The sequence below is a fragment of the Salmo trutta genome, chromosome 11 (assembly GCF_901001165.1).
Source record: "Salmo trutta chromosome 11, fSalTru1.1, whole genome shotgun sequence".
Taxonomy (NCBI): Eukaryota; Metazoa; Chordata; class Actinopteri; order Salmoniformes; family Salmonidae; genus Salmo; species Salmo trutta.
Window position 1 is genome coordinate 20,949,193 of NC_042967.1, and position 23,184 is coordinate 20,972,376.

The window sequence follows — 23,184 nt, forward strand, 5'->3', positions numbered from 1 at the left end:
AGGGGTTTATTTTTGGGGTTTTTGTTGAGGTGCATACGAGGTCTGCACCTTTTGGGGGGGGGGGTGTAATGTCACGTCCTGACCAGTAATAGGGGTTATTTGTTATTGTAGTTTGGTCAGGACGTGGCAGAAGGTATTTGTTTTATGTGGTTCGGGGTGGTTGTGTGTTTAGTGGTGTGTTTGATTTATTATTCCAGGTTTTGGGCAATGTTCTATGTTTATGTATTTCTATGTTTAGTCTAGTCATTTGTATTTCTATGTTTATGTAATTGGACTCTCAATTGGAGGCAGGTGTTTTCTTGTTGCCTCTGAGGGTCCTATAAATAGGTATGTGTTTGTGTTGGTATTTTGTGGGAGATTATGTGCTGGGTATAGCTTTGTTGCCTTACCGGCCTGTTATTAGTTGTTGTGTTTTTGTTGTGTACGTGTTTGTTTTGGTTTCCCTTCTTTGTCCAGTCAATAAAAGAAGATGAGTGCACATTTTCCCGCTGAGTCTTGGTCCACTTTACCCTACGACAACCGTGACAACCTATCTGTTATGATGATAATATTACACATGGCAACCTACTCATCATATCATTATGTGCAGGTTTGTCCCACCGTAAGTCAAATAATTAAGAAAAAAAATGTATTATGACATAGGCTATGGTAAAATAATTATAAGATTATATAATACTGTTTATGCATCAAATAAGGTTTGATGAGTACTCTCATCTGTGTCTATGGGTTGAGTTGGGCTCTGGGGCTTGAGCTGACAGTTGACTTGGTGATAAAACCTACAGATGGCATTCCATAGATAGGATGTGGGATGGTTGTAAATGGGAGATTAAGCCAGGGTCGGAGGTTAAAATAACACCAGGTGCAGATAACAACAGGATGAACCCAGGGTGGCTTATGATGCCCCTTGATCTGCATGACTAAGAATTTTAGTAGAGCTATATATAAAAAAATAGCATTGTCTAAAAAGGTTAGGCTACTCAGCTCAACAGTCAAGACTGAGTTGACCGGTTTCATTATTGCAATAATTAATCGATATTAAATAGATATGATTGTTTGAAGAAATCTCTCTCACTTGAATAGAATGTTCCACCACAAGGATCAAAGGAGTATGTAAAATATTACCCTTTGAAATTAAAAGGTTGATCCATGGATTGGTCACTCTTCATTGATAAATAACCAGATGAAACAGACTCTGCCATCTCTGGTTGGGCCCTGCTAGTAGTACAAGACAGTCATGTAACATAATACAACACTGAATATTGAGTCAGAATTCATCATTTTAGTTGAACTCATTTCTACAGACGTAAAAATATTTTGTTCCTGTATCCGTTCATCAAATATATTGATGAACAGAATATTTTCTCTGCACTTTATGAACTTGATCTCTACTATAAAAATCATCTAGACATTATCTCACGTTTCTTTTAGACTAACATTTAGTTTTCAACAGTGGAGATTTGTATAAACCTTACGGTCTGTCTCTCCGACATTTGCACGATTGTTTCAATATTGAAATTCTATATCCTGCTGTCCCATAGTAATGAACATGTAGGGGCCAGGATGAGACAGACAGGCATCGTTTCTCAGCCAGTCGAAATCATGAATCAGCTGGCATAATTTTTATGGATATATACAAAGACATCTCAATTGAAAAAAGGTAAAACGAAACAAAATGCAGCTAGTTTAGTCTTTCGAGCTTCAGTTTGAAGTTATTGTGTTAGCTGTGTTGTTGGCTAGCTCCTCTGAACAACAGTGACCTGAAGAGAGAGCACATTTTCTATGCCATGTGAAATCACGCCTCATTAGCTCATTGTTATGGATGTATACAAATTAATGTCACTAGAAAAACAGTTTAAACAAATGCAAATGCAGCTACTGTTGTTATTCTGGCTGCACTGTTTGACGTGACATCCATTTAGACATTCAGCCACGATTCGGTAAAACATAAGATATTACAGTTTATGATGTCCCGTTGGTAGGATATTCGTTATCATACATCGTCTAATTTATTGTCCAATGATCGTACGTTGGCAAGCAATGGCAACAAGCGGTTCTGTGAAAATTGAATTTAAATCAGAAGCCACTGCCAGATTTCTGCAAAAGATAAGAGCATTGCCTACCAGTACGGCAATGGAACATTTAGAACGAACGACTGGGTCACGTCTCTGGCAACTGAACCAATAGAATGAACAATCAGCCGGCTTGGGTAGCAACCCTAGATTTGTGTCGGGACTATATCTTGTGGAATAATGAAATAGTATGAATAAATTAATCCAAATAAAGTTAATGAAAATATGTAAATCATTATTTGAACATGTTGGTAACCCAATGTATAAAAGTGATAATCCCCTCGAAACTGGTGTTCGCGCCTAACTTCTCTGGCATTCTCTGGCATTATCACTTAATTATAGAGATGGTTCTAAATATGTGAATTGCAGCTTCTCTTCTAGACAACTACATGTATTAGATAACTGTTCTACTTCCTGGTAACATGTAGAAACTCACCCTTTTCTTTGTGAAGGGGCCTCCTCTTTGAAATGAAGACGCGGATCCATTGATTCACCACTCTTCATTGATAAACAATCAGAGGAAACAGACTCGGCTCTCTCTGAATGGACACTGCTAATAATACAAGACAGATCAAATCAAATGCAGCATTACATAAGTGGATCTTGATGAGACCATGGACCCTGATATGAAGAGGTGTGTGTGTGTGTGTGTGTGTGTGTGTGTGCACACACAAGTGCTTGTTTAGGACATTTAGATTTGTATCATATTTTATAAGTAATGTATTTTTAGAAGGATACAGAGTTACTGCATAATACATTTAGCTGAAAATATGAACATTTTGGTAAGCGTAAATGACTGAGGACAAACCAAGGGCCAAAGGTACCAAGGGCCAAAACTACCTTTGGCCCTTGGTTTGTCCTCAGTCATTTACGCTTACCAAAATGTTCATATTTTCAGCTAAATGTATTATGCAGTAACTCTGTATCCTTCTAAAAATACATTACTTATAAAATATGATACAAATCTAAAAGTCCTAAACAAGCACTTGTGCGTGCACACACACACACACACACACACACACCTCTTCATATCAGGGTCCATGGTCTCATCAAGATCCTCGTTTGGTGACACATCCTTCTGTCTTTCTTTAGGGATGGCTTCACCCTCAGCCCCCTGATGATAACTCATTATAACTCTCAGAGAGGAGACCTCACAATCCTGAAGAGGACTGGTCTGGTCCCATATCAATCTGTAAATAAGAAGAGTTAATACAATACACAAAAGGAGAGTAGGCCTACTGTTGGCCTGCTGTGCTGGGGATTTACACTGACAACATAATGATATTCTGTAAAGCATTTGGTACAGAATGCAATTTTGAAAAAGTGTTTATGAATAATATCATTATGTAAAATAATATATACAGTTGAAGTTGGAAGTTTACATACACTGAGGCTGGACTCATTAAAACTTGTTTTTCAACCACTCCACCTTGTCACGTCCTGACCAGTAAAGGGGTTATTTGTTATTATAGTTTGGTCAGGACGTGGCAGGGGGTGTTTGTTTAGAGTGTTCCGGGGTTTTTGGTTATGTTCTATATACTATGTTTAGGGTTATTGGATGGACCTTCAATTGGAGGCAGCTGTTCCTCGTTGCTTCTGATTGAAGGTCCTATATAGAGGGGTGTTTTTGTAATGGGTTTTGTGGGAAGTTGTTTTTGCACTGCTAGGGTTAGCCTGCATTACTGTTCATTCGTTCAGTTTCTTGTTTTGTTTCATTAAGTGTTCTAATAAAAGTTAATATGAGCACTCAACCCGCTGCGCCTTGGTCCACTATATACGACGACCGTTACACTCATATTTCTTGTTAACAAACTATAGTTTTGGCAAGTCAGTTAGGACATCTACTTTGTGCATGACACAAGTAATTTTTCCAACAATTGTTTACAGACAGATTATTTCACTTACAATTGTAGACCTCCACAAGTCTGGTTCATCCTTGGGAGCAATTTCCAAATGCCAGAAGGTACCACGTACATCTGAACAAACAATAGTAAGCAACTATTAACACCATGGGACCACGCAGCCGTCATACTGCTCAGGAAGGAGACGCGTTCTGTCTCCTAGAGATGAACGTACTTTGGTGCGAAAAGTGCAAATCAATCCCAGAACAACAGCAAAAGACCTTGTGAAGATGCTGGTGGAAACAGGTACAAAACGATCTATATCCATGGGTAAAAGAGTCCTACATCGACATAACCTGAAAGGCTGCTCAGCAAGGAAGAAGCCACTGCTCCAAAACCCCCATAAAAAAGCCAGACTACGGTTTGCAACTGCACATGGGGACAAAGATCCTACTTTTTGGAGAAATGTCCTCTGGTCTGATGAAACAAAAATATAACTGTTTTGCCATAATGACCATCATTATGTTTGGATGAAAAAGGGGGAGGCTTGCAAGCCAAAGAACACCCTCCTAACTGTGAAGCACGGGGGTGGCAGCATCATGTTGTGGGGGTGCCTTGCTACAAGAGGGACTGGTGCACTTCAAAGTAGAAGGCATCATGAGGCAAGAAAATTAGGTGGATATATTGAAGCAACATCAAGACATCAGTCAGGAAGTTAAAGCTTGGTCACAAATGGGTCTTCCAAATGGACAATGACCCCAAGCATACTTCCAAAGTTGTGGCAAGATGGCTTAAGGACAACAAGTCAAGGTATTGGAGTGGCCATCACAAAGCCCTGACCTCAATCCTATAGAACATTTGTGGGCAGAACTGAAAAAGCGCGTGCGAGCAATGAGGCCTACAAAGCTGACTCAGTTACACCAGCTCTATCAGGAGGAATGGGCTCAAATTCACCCAACTTATTGTGGGAAGCTTGTGGAAGGCTACCCGAAACATTTGACCCAAGTTAAACAACTTAAATGCAATGCTACCAAATACTAATTGAATGTATGTAAACTTCTGACCCACTGGGAATGTGATGAAAGAAATAAAAGCTGAAATTAATCATTCTCTCTACTATTATTATAACATTTCACATTCTTAAAATAAAGTGTTGATCCTAACTGACCTAAGACAAGGAATTTCTACAAGGATTAAATGTCAGGAATTGTGAAAAACTGAGTTTAAATGTATTTGGCTAAGGTGTATGTAAACTTCCGACTTCAACTGTATATATTTAACCCAGCAATATAGACTATATTATCGGGTAACGGTTTAGCCCACTTTCTATGCATAATTATAGTCCATTATATAATTAGGTTATTTTGTTGTCTTTTTTTGTGTCGTCATCTTTTAGGAAATTGTATTGGCCTAGGCTGGACACAATCCACCCCAACCTGGTCATACAGTTCATGTAAAATTGACTTTTTTTTCTTCTCTTTTTGCATTTTAGTTAACCCTAACACTTTTCCTAACCTTAACCTAATTCTCCTAACCCAGTGGTTGCTAACTTTTTATAGTCCCGTACCCCTTCAAACATTCAACCTCCAGCTGCGTACCCCCTCTAGCACCAGGGTCAGCACACTGAAATGTTTTTTACCATCTTTGTAAGCCTGCTACACACACACTATACGAAACATTTATTAAACATAAGAATGAGTGTGAGTTTGTCACAACCCGGCTCGTGGGAAGTGACAAGCTCTTATAGGACCAGGGCACAAATAATAATTTAATAATGATCAATCATTTTGCTCTTTATTTAGCCATCTTACATATAAAACCTTAATTATTCATAGCAATTGGTGAATAACTCACCAAAGGTTAATGAGAAGGCTATGCTTGAAAGGAGGTCTCAGTCTTAAAATCATTTCCCACACAGTCTGTGCCTTTATTTAGTTTTCATGCTAGTGAGGGCCGAGAATCCACTCTCACATAGGTACGTGGTTGCAAAGAGCATCAGTGTCTTAACAATGCGATTTGCCAAGGCAAGAAACTGAGGGCAGCCCTATCCAGAAATCTGGATAGGGCAAGTAATACTTACAGTGAAGGCAGATTTCCCACATGCCGTCAGGCGGATCCTTACAAGTACACATTTCAGTTGAATGCATTCAGTTGTACAACTGACTACCGTAATTTCCGGACTATTAAGCGCACCTGAATATAAGCCGCACCCACTGAATTTAAAAAAATATCATTTTGAACATAAATAAGCCGCACATGTCTATAAGCCGCAGGTGTCTACCGGTACATTGAAACAAATGAACTTTACACAGGCTTTAACGAAACACGGCTTGTAACAAAAATAAATAGTAGGGTGACCATATTTTAGTTTTCAAAAAAGAGGACATGTCCGGGAAAAAGAGGACGTATGGTCACCCTAGTATCAGCTGTCTCATTTGGAGTGTTTTTAACTTCGACTAATTTACTTTGCACGCCACCATTCTTCCAATCAAAATACTGAATAAGCAGAGGGAATATTTTCACAGCACCGTGATTGCTCCCATCAGTAGAAACACCACAGTAAGGTATGTCTTCTAGTGCTTTCTGAGCTATGTCGACAGAATGTGGTGCCATCACAGCGTTAACAATTGCGTCGGTCTTAGTACGAGCGCTTGAACATTTTTGCGCAGTCTCGGAATCAGGGAAAGCCTTTTTTAACAAGGCAGACGTGCAGTCCATTGATCTGTAGCTATTGTGATACTTTGTGTTGTGGAATGCAAAAACTCCCTCCGCAGCAGTAACAGCATCTTCTGTTTTACCTGCTCTCACAAAATAGTAAGTTAATTTACCTGACGAACTCTCTCCTTTAGCTGCAATTTTGTGTTTTGCGGAGCTTATGTGGGCTTCTAGGTCGCTAGCACCTTTATTTGACACCGACACGTACATGCCAGCTTTGCAGGTCATGCATTCTGCTTCACACGGATCCCGACCAAGACGAAAACACGGGAATTTTCTCTGTAAATCGTCTGTGATTTTACATTTGCGTTTGGGCATTTTTACGCTGTTCTGGAACCATGCGCCACTGTTGACAAGCAAGCTGCTGCTCTGTCTCTTGGCTGTTGCCATGGTGAGGGTAATGATTGAGATGCAGTTTGACCAATGTTTGCGTAGGCCTACATGACCCACCAATGGTGGCGTGTGAGAAGGCGGGACCTAAAGAGAAAGGTCAAAGCAATGCAAAACCCCAAAAATGCACACATTGAATGGGACTGTAGAAAGCAAAAGCCGAATCCCGGACATTTTGGGCGATTTAGAAATCCCGGCCAGACGCATTTTTTTAGGTCCAAAAAGAGGACATGTCCGGGAAAAAGAGGACGTATGGTCACCCTATAAATAGGCTTTAACGAAACACGGCTTGTAACAAAAAATAAAACATTTGCCGTAAACAGTAGCCTACCAAGAAAGTCATTGGTCACTATCTTCCTCCTCCTGTGCACTGAACCACTGAAGTCATCTCCTTCGGTGTCGGAGTTGAATAGCCTCAGAATTGCTTCATCCGATATTGGATCGTTTTCATTGTCGCTCTCGTCACTTTCATCCGGAGGCAAATCCCCCGCTGAGCCCTCTTCAACACGCAGCAGTCCAGCCTTTCGAAACCCGTTGATGATAGTGGATTTTTTGACAATGCTCCACGCTGTCAGGACCCACTGGCAGACTTGACCATAAGTTGCTCTTCGCATGCAGCCCGTTTTAGTGAATGATTTAAAAAAAAAAAAGAAGGTTTTTCCCCAAAAAAATTGAAAGCGGGAAAAATCCATATATTAGCCGCGTCATTGTTTAAGCCGCAAGCTTCAAAGCGTGGGAAAAAAGTTGTGGCTTATAGTCTGGAAATTACGGTAGGTATCCTTTCCCTTGAACAGTTCTTGAACAGACTTTGAGGTATGTTTGCTCCCATTTGGTTGGTGTGGTGAAGTGTGGCTTGAAGCAACGAGTGACGTATTTAAAGGGCAGCGGCCATGCTGACAGTGTTCCCTAACCCACATGACCAATGACATAAGTCCACAACCCAAACTCTCACCGTTTTTCAACTGCTCATTCAGTACAGCACCGGTTCTGTGCAACTGAACATTCCAGAACGCAGCCCTGGCTTCCTACCTGGCAGCTGCATGTTTTGTCATCACATGACCATATGTTCAATCCCATGGTTTTATTTAAAGTATGATGGCAGCCTAGACAAGAAATAACTAATAGTGATAACCATATAGATGTCACATTGATACATACCAGAGGAGGCTGGTGGTAGGAGCTCTAGGAGGAGCTCATTATAATTGGCTGGAATGGAATTAATGGAATGGTATCAAACATATCAAACATATGGAAACAACATGTTTGACTCCAGTCTATGAATTCCATTCCAGACATTACAATGAGCCTGTACTCCTGTAGCTCCTCCCACCAGCCTCCACTGATACATACAGTCTGCTACTCAATGGGGAGGGCTTGAAAGGCAACAACATCCAGAACACAGTGCCTCTCGCTCCCACTACTGTCTGGCATGTGCGTGGGAACTAAACTCAGAAAAAAAGAAATGTCACTTTTTCAGGACCCTGTCTTTCAAAGATCATTCGTAAAAATACAGGGTTTAACTTCTTACATCTAGACGTTACGCTAGCGGAACACCGCTCCAATATCCAATGATAGGGCGTGGCGCAAAATACAAACTCCTCGAAAATCCGAAAACTTCCATTTTTCAAACATATGACTATTTTACACCATTTTGAAAGACAAGACTCTCCTTTATCTAACCACACTGTCCGATTTCAAAAAGGCTTTACAACGAAAGCAAAACATTAGATTATGTCAGGAGAGTACCCAGCCAGGAATAATCAGACACCCATTTTTCAAGCTAGCATATAATGTCACAAAAACCAAAACCACAGGTAAATGCAGCACTAACCTTTGATGATCTTCATCAGATGACACTCCTAGGACATTATGTTATGCAATACATGCATGTTTTGTCCATTAAAGTTCATATTTATATCAAAAACCAGCTTTTACATTAGCATGTGACGTTCAGAACTAGCATTCCCACCGAACACTTCCGGTGAATTTACTAAATTACTCACGATAAACGTTGACAAAAAACATAACAATTATTTTAAGAATTATAGATACAGAACTCCTTTATGCAATCGCGGTGTCCGATTTTAAAATAGCTTTTCGGTGAAAGCACATTTTGCAATATTCTGAGTAGATAGCCCGGCCATCACAGGCTAGCTATTTTGACACCCACCAAGTTTGGTACTCACCAAACTCAGATTTACTATAAGAAAAATTGGATTACCTTTGCTGTTCTTCGTCAGAATGCACTCCCAGGACTTCTACTTCAACAACAAATGTTGGTTTGGTTCCAAATAATCCATAGTTATATCCAAATAGCGGCGTTTTGTTCATGCGTTCAAGACACTATCCGAAGGGTAACGCGTCCGCGCGTATCGTGACAAAAAAATTCTAAATATTCCATTACCATACTTCAAAGCATGTCAAACGCTGTTTAAAATCAATTTTTATGCGATTTTTCTCGTAAAATAGCGATAATATTCCGACCGGGAGTCGTTGTTTTCGTTCAAAGACTGAAAATGTAAAATGGACTCTTCACGTGCATGCGCGCACCCGTCTCATTGTTCTCAGATCGACCACTATCCAAATGCGCTACTGTTTTTCAGCCATGGACTGCAAAGTCATCATTCAACGTTCTGGCGCCTTCTGAGAGCCTATGGGAGCCTTAGAAAGTGTCACGTTACAGCAGAGATCCTCTGTTTTCAATAAAGAGGCTAAAGAAGGCCAAGAAATGGTCAGAGAGGGCACTTCCTGTTTGGAATCTTCTCAGGTTTTGGCCTGCCATATGAGTTCTGTTATACTCACAGACACCATTCAAACAGTTTTAGAAACTTTAGGGTGTTTTCTATCCAAATCAAACAATTATATGCATATTCTAGTTTCTGGGCAGGAGTAATAAACAGATTAAATGGGGTACGTTTTTTATCCGGCCGTGAAAATATTGCCCCCTATCCATAACAGGTTAACTTCACTAGGGTAGGGGGCAGCATTCGGAATTTTGGATGAAAAGCGTGCCCAAATTAAACGGCCTACTACTCGGGCCCAGAAGGTAGGATATTCATATTATTAGTAGATTTGGATAGAAAACACTGAAGTTTCATAGACTGTTTGAATGATGTCTGAGTATAACAGAACTCATATGGCAGGCAAAAACCTGAGAAAAATCCAACCAGGAAGTGGGAAATCTGAGGCTCAAGTCATTGCCTATCTAACACACAGTGACTTGGGTTTATTTTTCACTTGTTAAGGCTTCCACTAGATGTCAACAGTCTTTAGAAAGTTGTTTGAGGCTTCTATGGTGAACAGAGAGCGAACAAAGGAAGTTGGAAGTTGTTGACTCAGGAAAGGACATGACATGACTACATTTGAGAGTTAGCTGTGTTCCAAGACATTGGAATCGTCCGGTTGGAATATTATTTTAGTTTTATGTTAAAAAGGCCCTAAAGATTGATGCTATACATCGTTTGACATGTTTCTACGAACGTAAATAGAACTTTTTTTTTAACTTTGTCGTGAAATTGTCGCGCTTCCTACATTTGGAGTAGCTTACTGAACGCGCTAACAACAAGGAGGTATTTGGACATAAATTATGGACTTTATCGAACAAAACAACATTTATTGTGGACCTCGGATTCCTGAGAGTGCATTCTGATGAAGATCAAAGGTAAGTGAATATTTCTAATGCTATTTATGATTTTAGATGACTCCAAAATGGTGGGTATCTGTATTGCCTGGTGTTTTTTTCTGAGCCCCGTGAAGCTTTTTTTAAATCTGTCACAGCGGTTGCATAAAGGAGATGTTCATCTATAATTCTTTGAATAACAGTTTAATATTTTATCAACGTTTACGATGAGTATTTTTGTAAATTGTTGTGCTGATTCACCGGCAGTTTTGGAGGCAAAATATTTTCTGAACATCACGCGCCAATGTAAAATGGGGTTTTTGGATATAAATATGAACTTTATCGAACAAAACCTACATGTATTGTGTAACATTGAGTCCTAGGAGTGTCATCTGATGAAGATCGTCAAAGGTTAGTGCTTAATTTGAACTGTATTTCTGTTTTTTGTGACGCCTCTCCTGCTTGGAAAATGGCTGAGTGGTTTTTCCTTGTTTAGGCTCTGTCCTAACATAATCTAACTTTATGCTTTCGCCGTAAAGCCTTTTTGGAATTGGACAATGTGATTGGATTAAGGACAAGTGTATCTTTAAAATGGTGTAAAATAGTTGTATGTTTGAGAAATTTGAATTATGAGATTTTTGATGTTTTGAACTTGGCGCCCTGCTATTTCACTGGCTGTTGGAAAAGTGGGACATTATCGTTCCACCTGCCCAAGAGAGGTTAAACACTGTTTCCCATGCTTGTTCAATGAACCATAAACCATTAATGAACATGCACCTGTGGAACGGACGTTAAGACACTAACAGCTTACAGACGGTAGGCAATTAAGGTCACAGTTATGAAAACAGGACACTAAAGAGGCCTTTCTACTGACTCTGGAAAAACTCCAAAAGAAAGATGCCCAGGGACCCTGCTCATCTGCGTGAACGTCCAGACATCACCGGCAACAACGTTGCCTCATGTCTTGGTTTTTGCTCTCACATGCACTGTCAACTGTGGGACCTTATATAGACAGGTGTGTGCCTTTCCAAATCATGTCCAATCAATTGAATTTACCACAGGTGAACTCCAATCAAGTTGTAGAAACACCTCAAGGATGACCAATGGAAACAGGATGCACCTGAACTAAATTTCAAATTTCATAGCAAAGGGTCTGAATACTTATGTAAATGTGCTATTTCTGTTTTGTATTTTGAATAAATGTGCAACACTTTCAACATGGTGTATTGTTTGTAGATTAATGAGGACAAAAATGTATTTAATCCATTTTAGAATAAGGCTGTAATGTAACAAAATGTGGAAAAAGTGAAGGGGTCTGAAAACTTTCCGAATGCACTGCATGTAAGAATGCTGTTAATTGACTACAGCTCAGCCTTCAACACCATAGTACCCTCCAAGCTCATCATAATGCTTGGGGCCCTGGGTCTGAATCCTGCCCTGTGCACCTGGGTCTGAATCCTGCCCTGTGCACCTGGGTACTGGATTTCCTGATGGGCCGCACCCCAGGTGGTGAAGGTAGGCAACAATACCTCCACCACACTGATCCTCAACACAAGGGGTCCATGCTCAGACCCCTCCTAAACTCCCTGTTCACCCATGACTGTGTGGCCACGCATGCCTACAACTATTTATCAAGTTTGCAGATGACAAAAGTGGTAGGCCTGATTACCAACAATGACAAGACAGCCTACATGGAGGAGGTGAGGGCCTCTCACTCAACGTCAACAAAACGAAGGAGCTGAACGTGGACTTCACAAAACAGCAGGGGTAGCACGCCCCCATTCACATCGACGGGGCCACAGTGCAGAAGTTGAAAATCTTCAAGTTCCTCGGCGTACACATCACTGACAATCTGAAATGGTCCACCCACAGAGACAGTGTGGTGAAGAAGGCGCAACATCACCTCTTCATCCTCAAGAGCCTAAAGAAATGCGGCTTGGCCCTTAAGACCCTCACAAACTTTTACAGATGCACCATTGTTGGGCTGTATCACCGCCTGGTATGGCAACTACACCGTCCGCAACCGCAGGGATCTCCAGATGGTGGTGCGGTCAGCTCAACAAATCACCGGGCGCAAACTACCTGCCCTTCAGGACATCTACAAGAAGTTCATCCAAGGACCTCAGCCACAAGTGCCACGGCCTGTTCACCCTGCTATCATCCAGAAGGAGAGGTCAGTACAGGTGCATCAAAGCTGGGACCAAGAGACAGAAGCTGTTTTTCAATCTCAAGGCCATCAGACTTAAATACCCATCACTAGCCGGCCTCCACCCAGTACCCTGCCCTGAACTTAGTCACTGTCACTAGCCGGCTACCACCTGATTACTTATGCTGCCCGATGTACATAGACATAAAACACTTTAATAAATGTTTACATACTGTTTTACCCATTTCATATGTATACACTGTAATCTAGTCAAGTCCATCCTATTCAACTATTACTGTATATACACTATTCTGTCCTACCTATTCTTCAGATATATGGATAGAATATGTAGTATACTGTCCATAATGTCAATACATCCCATATATATTTATATTGTGGACTCAGACCTAATTGCTCGTCCCAATATTTTTTAATTCCATTCATCTACTTTTACATTTCTGTGTATTGTTGTGTATTGTTAGATACTGTTTTACTTGCTATATTTACATTTACATTTAAGTCATTTAGCAGACGCTCTTATCCAGAGCGACTTACAAAAGACTTATTGTATTTACTTCGCCACCATGGCCTTTTTTTAACCTTTACCTCCCTTATCTCACCTCATTTGCTCACATTGTATATAGACTTATTTTCTACTGTATTGACTGTATGTTTGTTTTACTCCATGTGTAACTCTGTGTTGTTGTATGTGTCGAACTGCTTTGCTTTATCTTGGCCAGGTCACAATTGTAAATGAGAACTTGTTCTCAACTGGCCTACCTGGTTAAATAAAGATGAAATAAAATAAAATTACTGCACTGTTGGAGGTAGGAACACAAGCATTTCACTACACCCGCAATAACATCTGTTAAATATGTGTATGTGACCAATAACATTTGATATAATGGCGTTGCTTGACAATCCAGCTTTTGTCAAATTACCATCAGACTTGACTTTTCGTAGCAGGTTAGGAGAATTAACATAGCAGGTTAGAATAATTAGGTTACGGTTAGAAAAAGGGTTAGAAAAAGGGTTAGCTAAAACGTTAATTAGCCAAGTCCTTGCCCATGTTGGAACAGACGCTATAATGAATAGCACAGATACAAAAATGAGCCCTCTATCCATCTCTATGTTCCCAACGCTTTTTACGCATCTATTTTGGCTCCACCAGGAAGTCATAGGCCTCGTCCGAAATCCATATTGCCTACTACTTACTAAAACGACATAATGGGTACTACTAATCGTACTATATACTATTTAGAAAGGTACTGTTTACAATAAATGTATGCAGTAAGCAAAAAATACCAACGTACTAGACTCAACGTTCATTTGGGTACAGTGCGTACTGTTACTTCCTCAAAAGTGTGCAGCGAATTATAGCCAAAATTAGTATAATAACCTAGCATTTAAAGCATATTCGATTTTCCAAAATTCACATGTTAAACGATTGTATATTGTTTCTACATAAGTATGTCTTATTTTAGGATAAATATATTAATATATCTGCTAAATAGCTTACATCTCAGCGTCAGCTAACATACCTGCCCCTAACTTACCTGCCCCTGATTCACACCCTGATACCCCTTCCTCATCGTCTGCAACAGGAATGAGAAGTTGAATACTTGCTGAAAGGAAAAAGGTTGGAAGAGGTCGCTCAAAAGCATACAGAGATCTTAGTATGACAACTGTCAAACTTGATAATGCTTTACGGAAAGCTGAGAAATACAAAAAAGGTATGATCGACTGATGAACAAAATGGAGAGACAAGATTCCCCAAAGACAAAACAGCAAATGAAGGGAACTCCGAAGAACTTGAGAAGGATTTTATTGTTTCAACATGCCATCATTGCACAGTTAAAACAAAAGTATAAAAAAAATGTGCAGTGCCAAGGACAAACAAGTGGCTTCAAAAATGCTCAGAGGCAACATCCTGAGAAAGTATGGCCTGGTCAAAGCCGCAAACAGAGAATTTGGATTTTCAGCAAAAGCAATGAGGGCAAATGAAAACAGGCCATCAAGTCTTCAATACTCCAGGAACAATCAGTGTAACAGAATCAGCACAGCCACAGAAGAGAAAATCACTAGATTCTATGAACGTGATGACAACAGCAGAGCAACAACAGGGAAAAAGGACACACTAACGAGGAACAAGAAGAAAACGCAGAAGCGCTTCTTGAATGGCACAATTCAGAACCTTTATCAGAAGTTTAAGAGAGAATATTCAGAAATTCAAATTTCCTACTGTGAATTCTGCAAAAGACGTCCTTTTTGGGTTGTCAAGCCAACAGTCCAGGATAGGGACACATGTCTCTGCAAAACCCACGCCAACCTCCAGTTCATGGTGGACAAACTACAGTATCACAAAGTGATCAGCTGCAGCAACATTGAGAAACTCATTGAGTCTTTGTGCTGTGAGAACCTGCAGAAAGAGTGCATGTATAGAGAGTGCTCCCTTTACCAAGCAAAAGAGCTTAAAACATCTGACTTTGATGCTGGTGAGCAGACATGGTGGTTTGAGTGGAAAAACAAAGCTGAAGAGAGAGAAGAAAAACAAAGAGGGAAACATGGAGAAGTTCACTGTACATTTGACAGTAAAAGAAAAGGTATGTGGCACACTGCATATTCTACTGGAGGACTTCTCCAAAGGATTGAAAGAGAAGTTGGGGAAACACGTGTACAACTTTCGACACCAGTACTCCAAATTGAGAGAATTAAAAGAGAATCTGGGGAAAGAGGAGATCATTGTGCATATTGACTTTGCAGAGAACTACCTGTGTAAATACACCAGTGAAATCCAGGCAGTTCACTTTGGTGATTCTCACAAGCATGTGACCCTCCACACCTGTGTTGGATATATCACAAATTATACATTTTCACTTTGCTCACTGAGCTCTTCTATGCGGCATGACCCCTCTGCTATCTGGGCCCATCTCTCAAAAACACTGGCCTACTTCCTTGAGCTTTGCCCATCGGCTACTGCTGTACACTTTGTGAGTGATGGGCCTACAACCCAGTATAGGTCTAAAAATTATTTATACTATCTCTCCACCCTTCCCTTTGAAATGGGCTTCCAGAGAGTAACATGGAATTTCCTAGAAGCCGGACATGGAAAAGGCCCAGCTGATGTGGTAGGAGCAGCTGTGAAACGAAGAGCAGATGGAATTGTGGCACAAGGCAAGGACCTCCCAAATGGAAAAACTGGATTTGAGGAACTGTCAAAAGATCGGTCAGCTATCAAGCTCTTATATATCTCAGAGGAGGAGATAGAGAGCATCGAGGCCCTCCTACCGGATCACCTGGGGACAATCCGTGGGACAATGAAGATACACCAGGTAATAGTTGTGGGTTATTTTATGTCGAATTTCACATTTGTTATACAAACATATTATCACTACATTATGTATCACTAGACTTTGCTATGATTACATATTCTGAATGTGCATAACTGTGTTTCCAGATCGTCACCGACAGTCCAGGGGAGATAACTTTGCGGATACTCAGTTGCTTCTGTTCCTTTCCACATCACTGCAGCTGTTTCAGCACACAGACTGTGACTCTGGTTGAAAAAACAGAGGCAGACCAAGATGGAAAATTCAACTCCTCTCAAAGCACCGTCCAGCCCATTGAAGATCTAAGTGAAGCATTGATTGGAAAGTGGTGTGTGGTGGAGAATGATCAGGACGTTTACCCTGGTATCTATTAATTTGTTTTAGATATGGAAATCATATGGTTGTTATCATAATCTCACAAAAAGGTTGACATCGCTCAAACAAATACCGACTGGTAAACAGTTGGTTTATAGATATGTCAGTCAGGTGGCTAGATGCAGGCAGAGACTTCTATTACAGGAAAGTTTAAGGGCTCTGGCTAATAATACTTAGCCAGCTAGAAGTATGAAGTAAGAAACATTAAACAGAGCCTATCTCAGCAGGAGCAAAAAATACACTATTAAGTTATCATAATAACTTTGCAGAGAGTAGGCTACTGAGACATAGTTATGTGGCACTCAGTGTTGAGGCTGATACAGGCAATGCATGCAGGAGGAAGCAGAGGAGACAGAGGTTAGCACAGTGGTTCCCAAACTTGGGGTTGGGCCCCAAGAAAATCTGTACTAATCTTATCAAACAAGTTACAAAAAAAAAAAAGAAAAGATGTTTCAATATGAACATCTCCACATGGCCTGTCCTCCCCATAGGCCTACATTAAAATTGTCAACAACCGATCTGTTTCACCTGTCATTGTGATTGTCTCCACCCCCCTCCAGGTGTTGCCCATCTTCCCCATTATCCCCTGTGTTTTTATACCTGTGTTCTCTTTTTGTCTGTTGCCAATTCGACTTGTTTGTCAAGTCAACCAGCGTTTTTCTCAGCTCCTGCTTTTTCCAAGTCTCTCTTTTTATCGCCCTCCTGGTTTTTACCCTTGCCTGAGCCTGTCTGCCGTCCTGTACCTTTACCCCACCTCTGGATTACTGACCTCTACCTGACCTGACCCTGAGCCTGTCTGCCGTCCTGTACCTTTACCCCACCTCTGGATTACTGACCTCTACCTGACCTGACCCTGAGTCTGCCTGCCGTCCTGTACCTTTACCCCTTTACTCTGGATTATCGACCCCTGCCTGCCTTGACCTGTCATTGCCTGCCCCTGTTGCTGTAATAAACGTTGTTACTTCGACAGTCTGCATCTGGGTCTTACCTTGATTCCTGATCAAAATGTGATCAAAATGCAACCAATGTGGTTTTAAACATGTCATATGGGTTTGTTCTGTCGCTGGTGCTACATGTCAGTGTGAATCATTTCACATATCTCCCCTCTTTCAGGGGTATAACGTTACAGTTGTATAGCTAGGCTATGTGTTTGTAGATCGATTAAGGTCAATGAACGTACAGCAGATAAGGTGATAATAGCTGGGGTCATTTTTACTTGTTTTTCTGCAAATAACGTTTTTTTTATTGTATATAAATGCAGTAAATGAGCTTCAATCTTAAGGGAAACTCCTCCATTCACCTACCAGATTACACTTTCCTCAACCTCTGACCGCTTATCGGTTTCCAGGAAGATGGAAGGAAGATGGAGGAGTCAAGGATAGGACACACTTTTTCTAATTGAGAATCTCCCATCAGTGTTCACTACACCTGTACCTAACTAGTGCATGCATAAAGCATGGAATGGAATACTGAGTGCATCAGTTATCAGTGTAATGAAATCATGGACTGGACTACCAGTAATGTTCACTAGTAGGATACACTACAGTAGTTATCAGTATAATGAAAGCATGGACTGGACTAACAGTAATGTTCACTAGTAGGATACACTACAGTAGTTATCAGTATAATGAAAACATGGACTGGACTAACATTAATGATCACTAGTAGGATACACTACAGTAGTTATCAGTATAATGAAAACATGGACTGGACTAACAGTAATGTTCACTAGTTTTTGTTTTTATTTTTATTTCACCTTTATTTAACCAGTTAGGCCAGTGGAGAACAAGTTCTCATTTACAACTGCGACCTGGCCAAGATAAAGCAACGCAGGGCAACACAAACAACAACACAGAGTTACACGTGGAATAAACAAATGTACAGTCAATAACACAATAGAAAAATCTATACAGTGTGTGCAAATGAGGTAAGATTAGGGAGGTAAGGCAATAAATAGGCCGTAGTGGCGAAGTAATTACAATTTAGCAATTAAACACTGGAGTGATAGATGTGCAGAAGATGAATGTGCAAGTAGAGATACTGGGGTGCAAAGGAGAAAAAAAAATAATAATATGGGGATGTGGTAGTTGGATGGGCTATTTACAGATGGGCTGTGTACAGGTGCAATGATCTGTGAGCTGCTCTGACAGCTGATGCTTAAAGTTAGTGAGGGAGATATGAGTCTCCATCTTCAGTGATTTTTGCAATTCATTCCAGTCATTGGCAGCAGAGAACTGGAAGGAAAGGCGGCCAAAGGAGGAATTGGCTTTGGGGGTGACAAGTGAAATATACCTGCTGGAGGGCGTGCCAGAGGTGGGTGCTGCTATGGTGACCAGTGAGCTGAGATAAGGCAGGGCTTTACCAAGCAAAGACTTATAGATGACCTGGAGTCAGTGGGTTTGGCGACGAATATGAAGTGAGGGCCAGCCAACGAGAGCGTACAGGTCACAGTGGTGGGTAGTATATGGGGCTTTGGTGACAAAACGGATGGCATTGTGATAGACTGCATCCAATTTGCTGAGTAGAGTGTTGGAGGGTATTTTATAAATTACATTGACGAAGTCAAGGATCGGTAGGATAGTCAGTTTTACGAGGGTATGTTTGGCAGAATGAGTGAAGGATGCTTTGTTGCAAAATAGGAAGCCGATTCTAGATTTAATTTTGGATTGGAGATGTTTGATGTGAGTCTGGAAGGAAAGTTAACAGTCTAACCAGACACCTTGTTATTTGTAATTGTCCACATATTCTAAGTCAGAACCGTCCAGAGAAGAAATACTGGACGGGCGGGCAGGTGCGGGCAGCGATCGGTTGAAGAGCATGCATTTAGTTTTATTTGCATTTAAGAGCAGTCAGAGGCCACGGAAGGAGAGTTGTATGGCATTGAAGCTTGTCTGGAGGTTAGTTAACACAGTGTCCAAAGAATGGCCAGAAATATACAGAATGGTGTCGTCTGCGTAGAGGTAGATCAGAGAATCACCAGCAGCAAGAGCGACATCATTGATGTATACAGAGAAAAGAGTCGGCCCGAGAATTGAACCCTGTGGCACCCCATAGAGACTGCCAGAGGTCCAGTCAACAGGCCCTCCGATTTGACACACTGAACTCTGTCTGAGAAGAAGTTGTGAACCAGGCGAGGCAGTCATTTGAGAAACCAAGGCTGTTGAGTCTGCCGTTAAGAATGTGGTGATTGACAGAGTCGAAAGCCTTGGCCAAGTTGATGAATACGGCTGCACAGTATTGTCTTTTATCGATGGCGGTTATGATATCGTTTAGGACCTTGAGCATGGCTGAGGTGCACCCATCGCCAGCTCGGAAACCAGATTGCATAGTGGAGAAGGTACAGTGGGATTCGAAATGATCGGTGATCTGTTTGTTAACTTGGCTTTCGAAGGGCAGGATAGATATAGGTCTGTAACAGTTTGGGTCTAGAGTGTCTCCCCCTTTGAAGAGGGGGATGACCGCGGCAGCTTTCCAGTCTTTGGGGATCTCAGACGAAACGAAAGAGAGGTTGAGCAGGCTAGTAATAGGGGTTGCAACAATTGCGGTGGATAATTTTAGAAATAAAGGGGCCAGATTTTCTAGCCCTGCTGATTTGTAGGGGTCCAGATTTTGCAGCTCATTCAGAACATCAGCTATCTGGATTTGGGTGAAGGAGAAATGGTGGAGGTTTGGGCAAGTTGCTGTGGGGGGTAGGTTCTGCCGTTATCAGTATAATGAAACCATGGACTGGACTAGTGTAATGTTCACTAGTAGGATACACTACAGTAGTTATCAGTATAATGAAAACATGGACTGGACTAACAGTAATGTTCACTAGTAGGATACACTACAGTAGTTATCAGTATAATGAAAACATTGACTAGACTGCCAGTAATGTTCACTACTAGGATACACTACAGTAGTTATCAGTATAATGAAAACATGGACTGGACTAACAGTAATGTTCACTGTAGACTACAGTACACACATAAATAAGAGTGTCTTAACAAATCAAGGTATCTATCCAGCACTGCCTCAATACTCTCATAATATAATGCTGATGGCTGCTGTATTATCCTAGTGTGATAAATCAGTTGATTTAGGATAGACTACTTATAAAGGAGCACCATCATCATGTGATTTAGTTGATCCTTTTCATGTCAGTCATTTTTTATGACATTATTGTTAACAATTGTAGAGCACATTTTTTTATAGACAGTCTACCACACCGCCATTTTAGGCCATATTTATCTGACACAGAACAATGAATATTATCCTCAGGTGGCTGCGCTGCCCTGCCCTTAGTCTGCCTCCTGTCCCTCCTATCACCATGGATGCACCTTCTTCAAAACAATGGTACTATACTTTATTTAAACCTGTTCTGCCAGTTCATGTCCTTAAAGATTAGAATGTTCCAATGTGGTTAGTCAAAAAGATGACAGTTCCCACAGACACCATCTGCAGTTGCTATCAAACAGATATGTCATATTTCTGGTTCGTCCATAACTTGTTTCCTGCTTGTAGCAGGGTGCGGTTACAGGAATCGTTCTAACTATAAGTCACATGATTTCTTGAGAAAAGTTTTCTGCAGTGAGGGTGTGTAAAGCAAGTCAAGGTGTCGTTGGATGAATGACAACAAGATGCATAACCAGCATTGATAAAATAACTATATTTTATTTTAATTCAATCTGACCATACAAGTTCATGCCTTAAAACCCTCAAATTCTGGACCTCAAAGCAAGTTTCACTGCTTATCGCCCCCATTCTTCCCCTCTATCAGGGACTGATTTATACCTGTGACACCAGGTGGGTGCAATCAATTATCAGGTAGAAGAGAAAACAGACCCATTTCAAGATTTGAATTCCCCTGCCCTAAAATAATAAAATGTTCAAATGTAGTCCATGAAGAGGTAGGCCTATTAGGATTATGTGCACAGCTATTAACCTCACATGTAGCTATAGCAGTTGGGCCAGGAGTATTCACATTTTACCCTACGAGGACTACTGCTGGTTTTCTGTTCTACCTGATAATTGATGGCAGCCACCTGGTGACCCAGGTCTAAATCAGTACCTGATTAGAGAGGAATACTTTTAGAAAAGCAGTGGAAATGGTTTAGAAGTCAAGATTTGAATTTAGGCCTACAACTAACTACATTGAGAGAAAGAAGACTCTCCAGATCGTCTTTTTCAGCATACAAACATTATCTCACAACGCCTAGAGAAGTATGCATCACGTCAGGAAACCCATTCATGTGACATATTATTGCAATCTTCTGAGACTCGCAGCGCAACTGCAAAAAAAAAGTACCTGGAACGCTGCCAAACAGTTTGCAAGTATTTAACAAAACATATCTTAACCTGACACTTTTACAGTGGTGTAAAGTACTTAAGTAAAAATACTTTAAAGTACTACTTAAGTAGTTTTTGGGGGTTTCTGCACTTTACTTTACTATTATTTTTGCCAACTTTTACTTTTACTTCACTACATTCCTAAAGAAAATAATGTACTTTTTACTCCATACACTTTCCCTGACACCCAAAAGTACTTGTTACATTTTGACAGGAAAATGGTCCAATTCACACACTTATCATGAGAACATCGCTGGTCATCCCTACTGCCTCTGATCTGACAGACTCACTAAACACAAACGCTTCGTTTGTAAATTTTGTCTGAGTGTTGGAGTGTGCCTCAGGCCATGCACCAATAAATTAAAATAATGAAATTGTGCTGTCTAGTTTTCTTAATATAAGGAATTTGGAATGGTTTATTCTTGTACTTGTATTTTTTATACTTAAGTATATTTAAAACCAAATACCTTTAGACTTTTACTCAAGTAGTATTTTACTGGGTGACTTTCACTTTTACTTGAGTCATTTTCTATTACGGTATCTTTACTTTTACTCAAGTAGTATTTTACTGGGTGACTTTCACTTTTACTTGAGTCATTTTCTATTACGGTATCTTTACTTTTACTGAAGTATGACAATTGAGTTATTTTTCCACCACTACACTTTTATAAAACATGTTGACTTACCATTTTCCTGCTGCATTCAGAGTAGCCTGGAGCATGTACTGACACGGTTATAATAAAAGGGTTGAAACCTAAGATGCTGTTCCAGAGGTGAGGTGAGAAAAACAGGCAGGAGGTGAGGGGAGGAGCATCTGCGCATGCATCACATGGGACAACTTTAGCAAATATGGAGAGCATGCTTTTCCCGCGTGAGCTCACGGTTCTGCCATTATATTTGGCATGCTCACGCGAGACAGAGAACAGCTGGCTCTGGTCTACTTATTGTCACATCATGCTCGCCCCACCCACACTGCCCCGACCAGGAAGAATTTGCCAGTGAGAAGTGATTCAACATTTTGTTTAAAACGAATAGTGTATTTTCAATGTCTACTTCCAAATGGAGCACACTTTGTTAATAACATGCATTAAATCATATGAAATATGTTGACTCACCCACATAATTTTACCTGGATGCACATGTATCAACTCTGAAACATGGTTTTCATAGTTTGGGCTAATGGCTATGCTCATGTGGCTTCTACCTGAGGACATGGCACTTGGTAATAGCCTGCAATTTACATCTCCCATTTATACTGAATAAAAATATAAACGCAACATGCAACAATTTCAACAATTTTACTGAGTTACAGTTCATATAAGGAAATCAGCCAATTTAAATAAATTCATTAGGCCCTAACCTATGGATATCA

General features: G+C 40.6%; 1 protein-coding gene across 1 annotated transcript in view; it reads right to left on the bottom strand.

Annotated features, from left to right (window-relative positions):
- LOC115202444 (up-regulator of cell proliferation) overlaps positions 1 to 22,606 on the bottom strand; it is a 43,172-nt gene extending 20,566 nt beyond the window's left edge. Inside the window, exons 1-4 of the mRNA XM_029766589.1 lie at positions 22,499 to 22,606; positions 3,092 to 3,259; positions 2,506 to 2,622; positions 1,123 to 1,215 (exon numbers count right to left, since the gene is read on the bottom strand). Of these exons, the coding sequence (XP_029622449.1) occupies positions 1,123 to 1,215; positions 2,506 to 2,622; positions 3,092 to 3,198 (317 nt within the window). The 5' untranslated portion in view covers positions 3,199 to 3,259; positions 22,499 to 22,606. The remainder of the gene's footprint in view (positions 1 to 1,122; positions 1,216 to 2,505; positions 2,623 to 3,091; positions 3,260 to 22,498) is intronic.
- Positions 22,607 to 23,184: the final 578 nt, after the last annotated feature.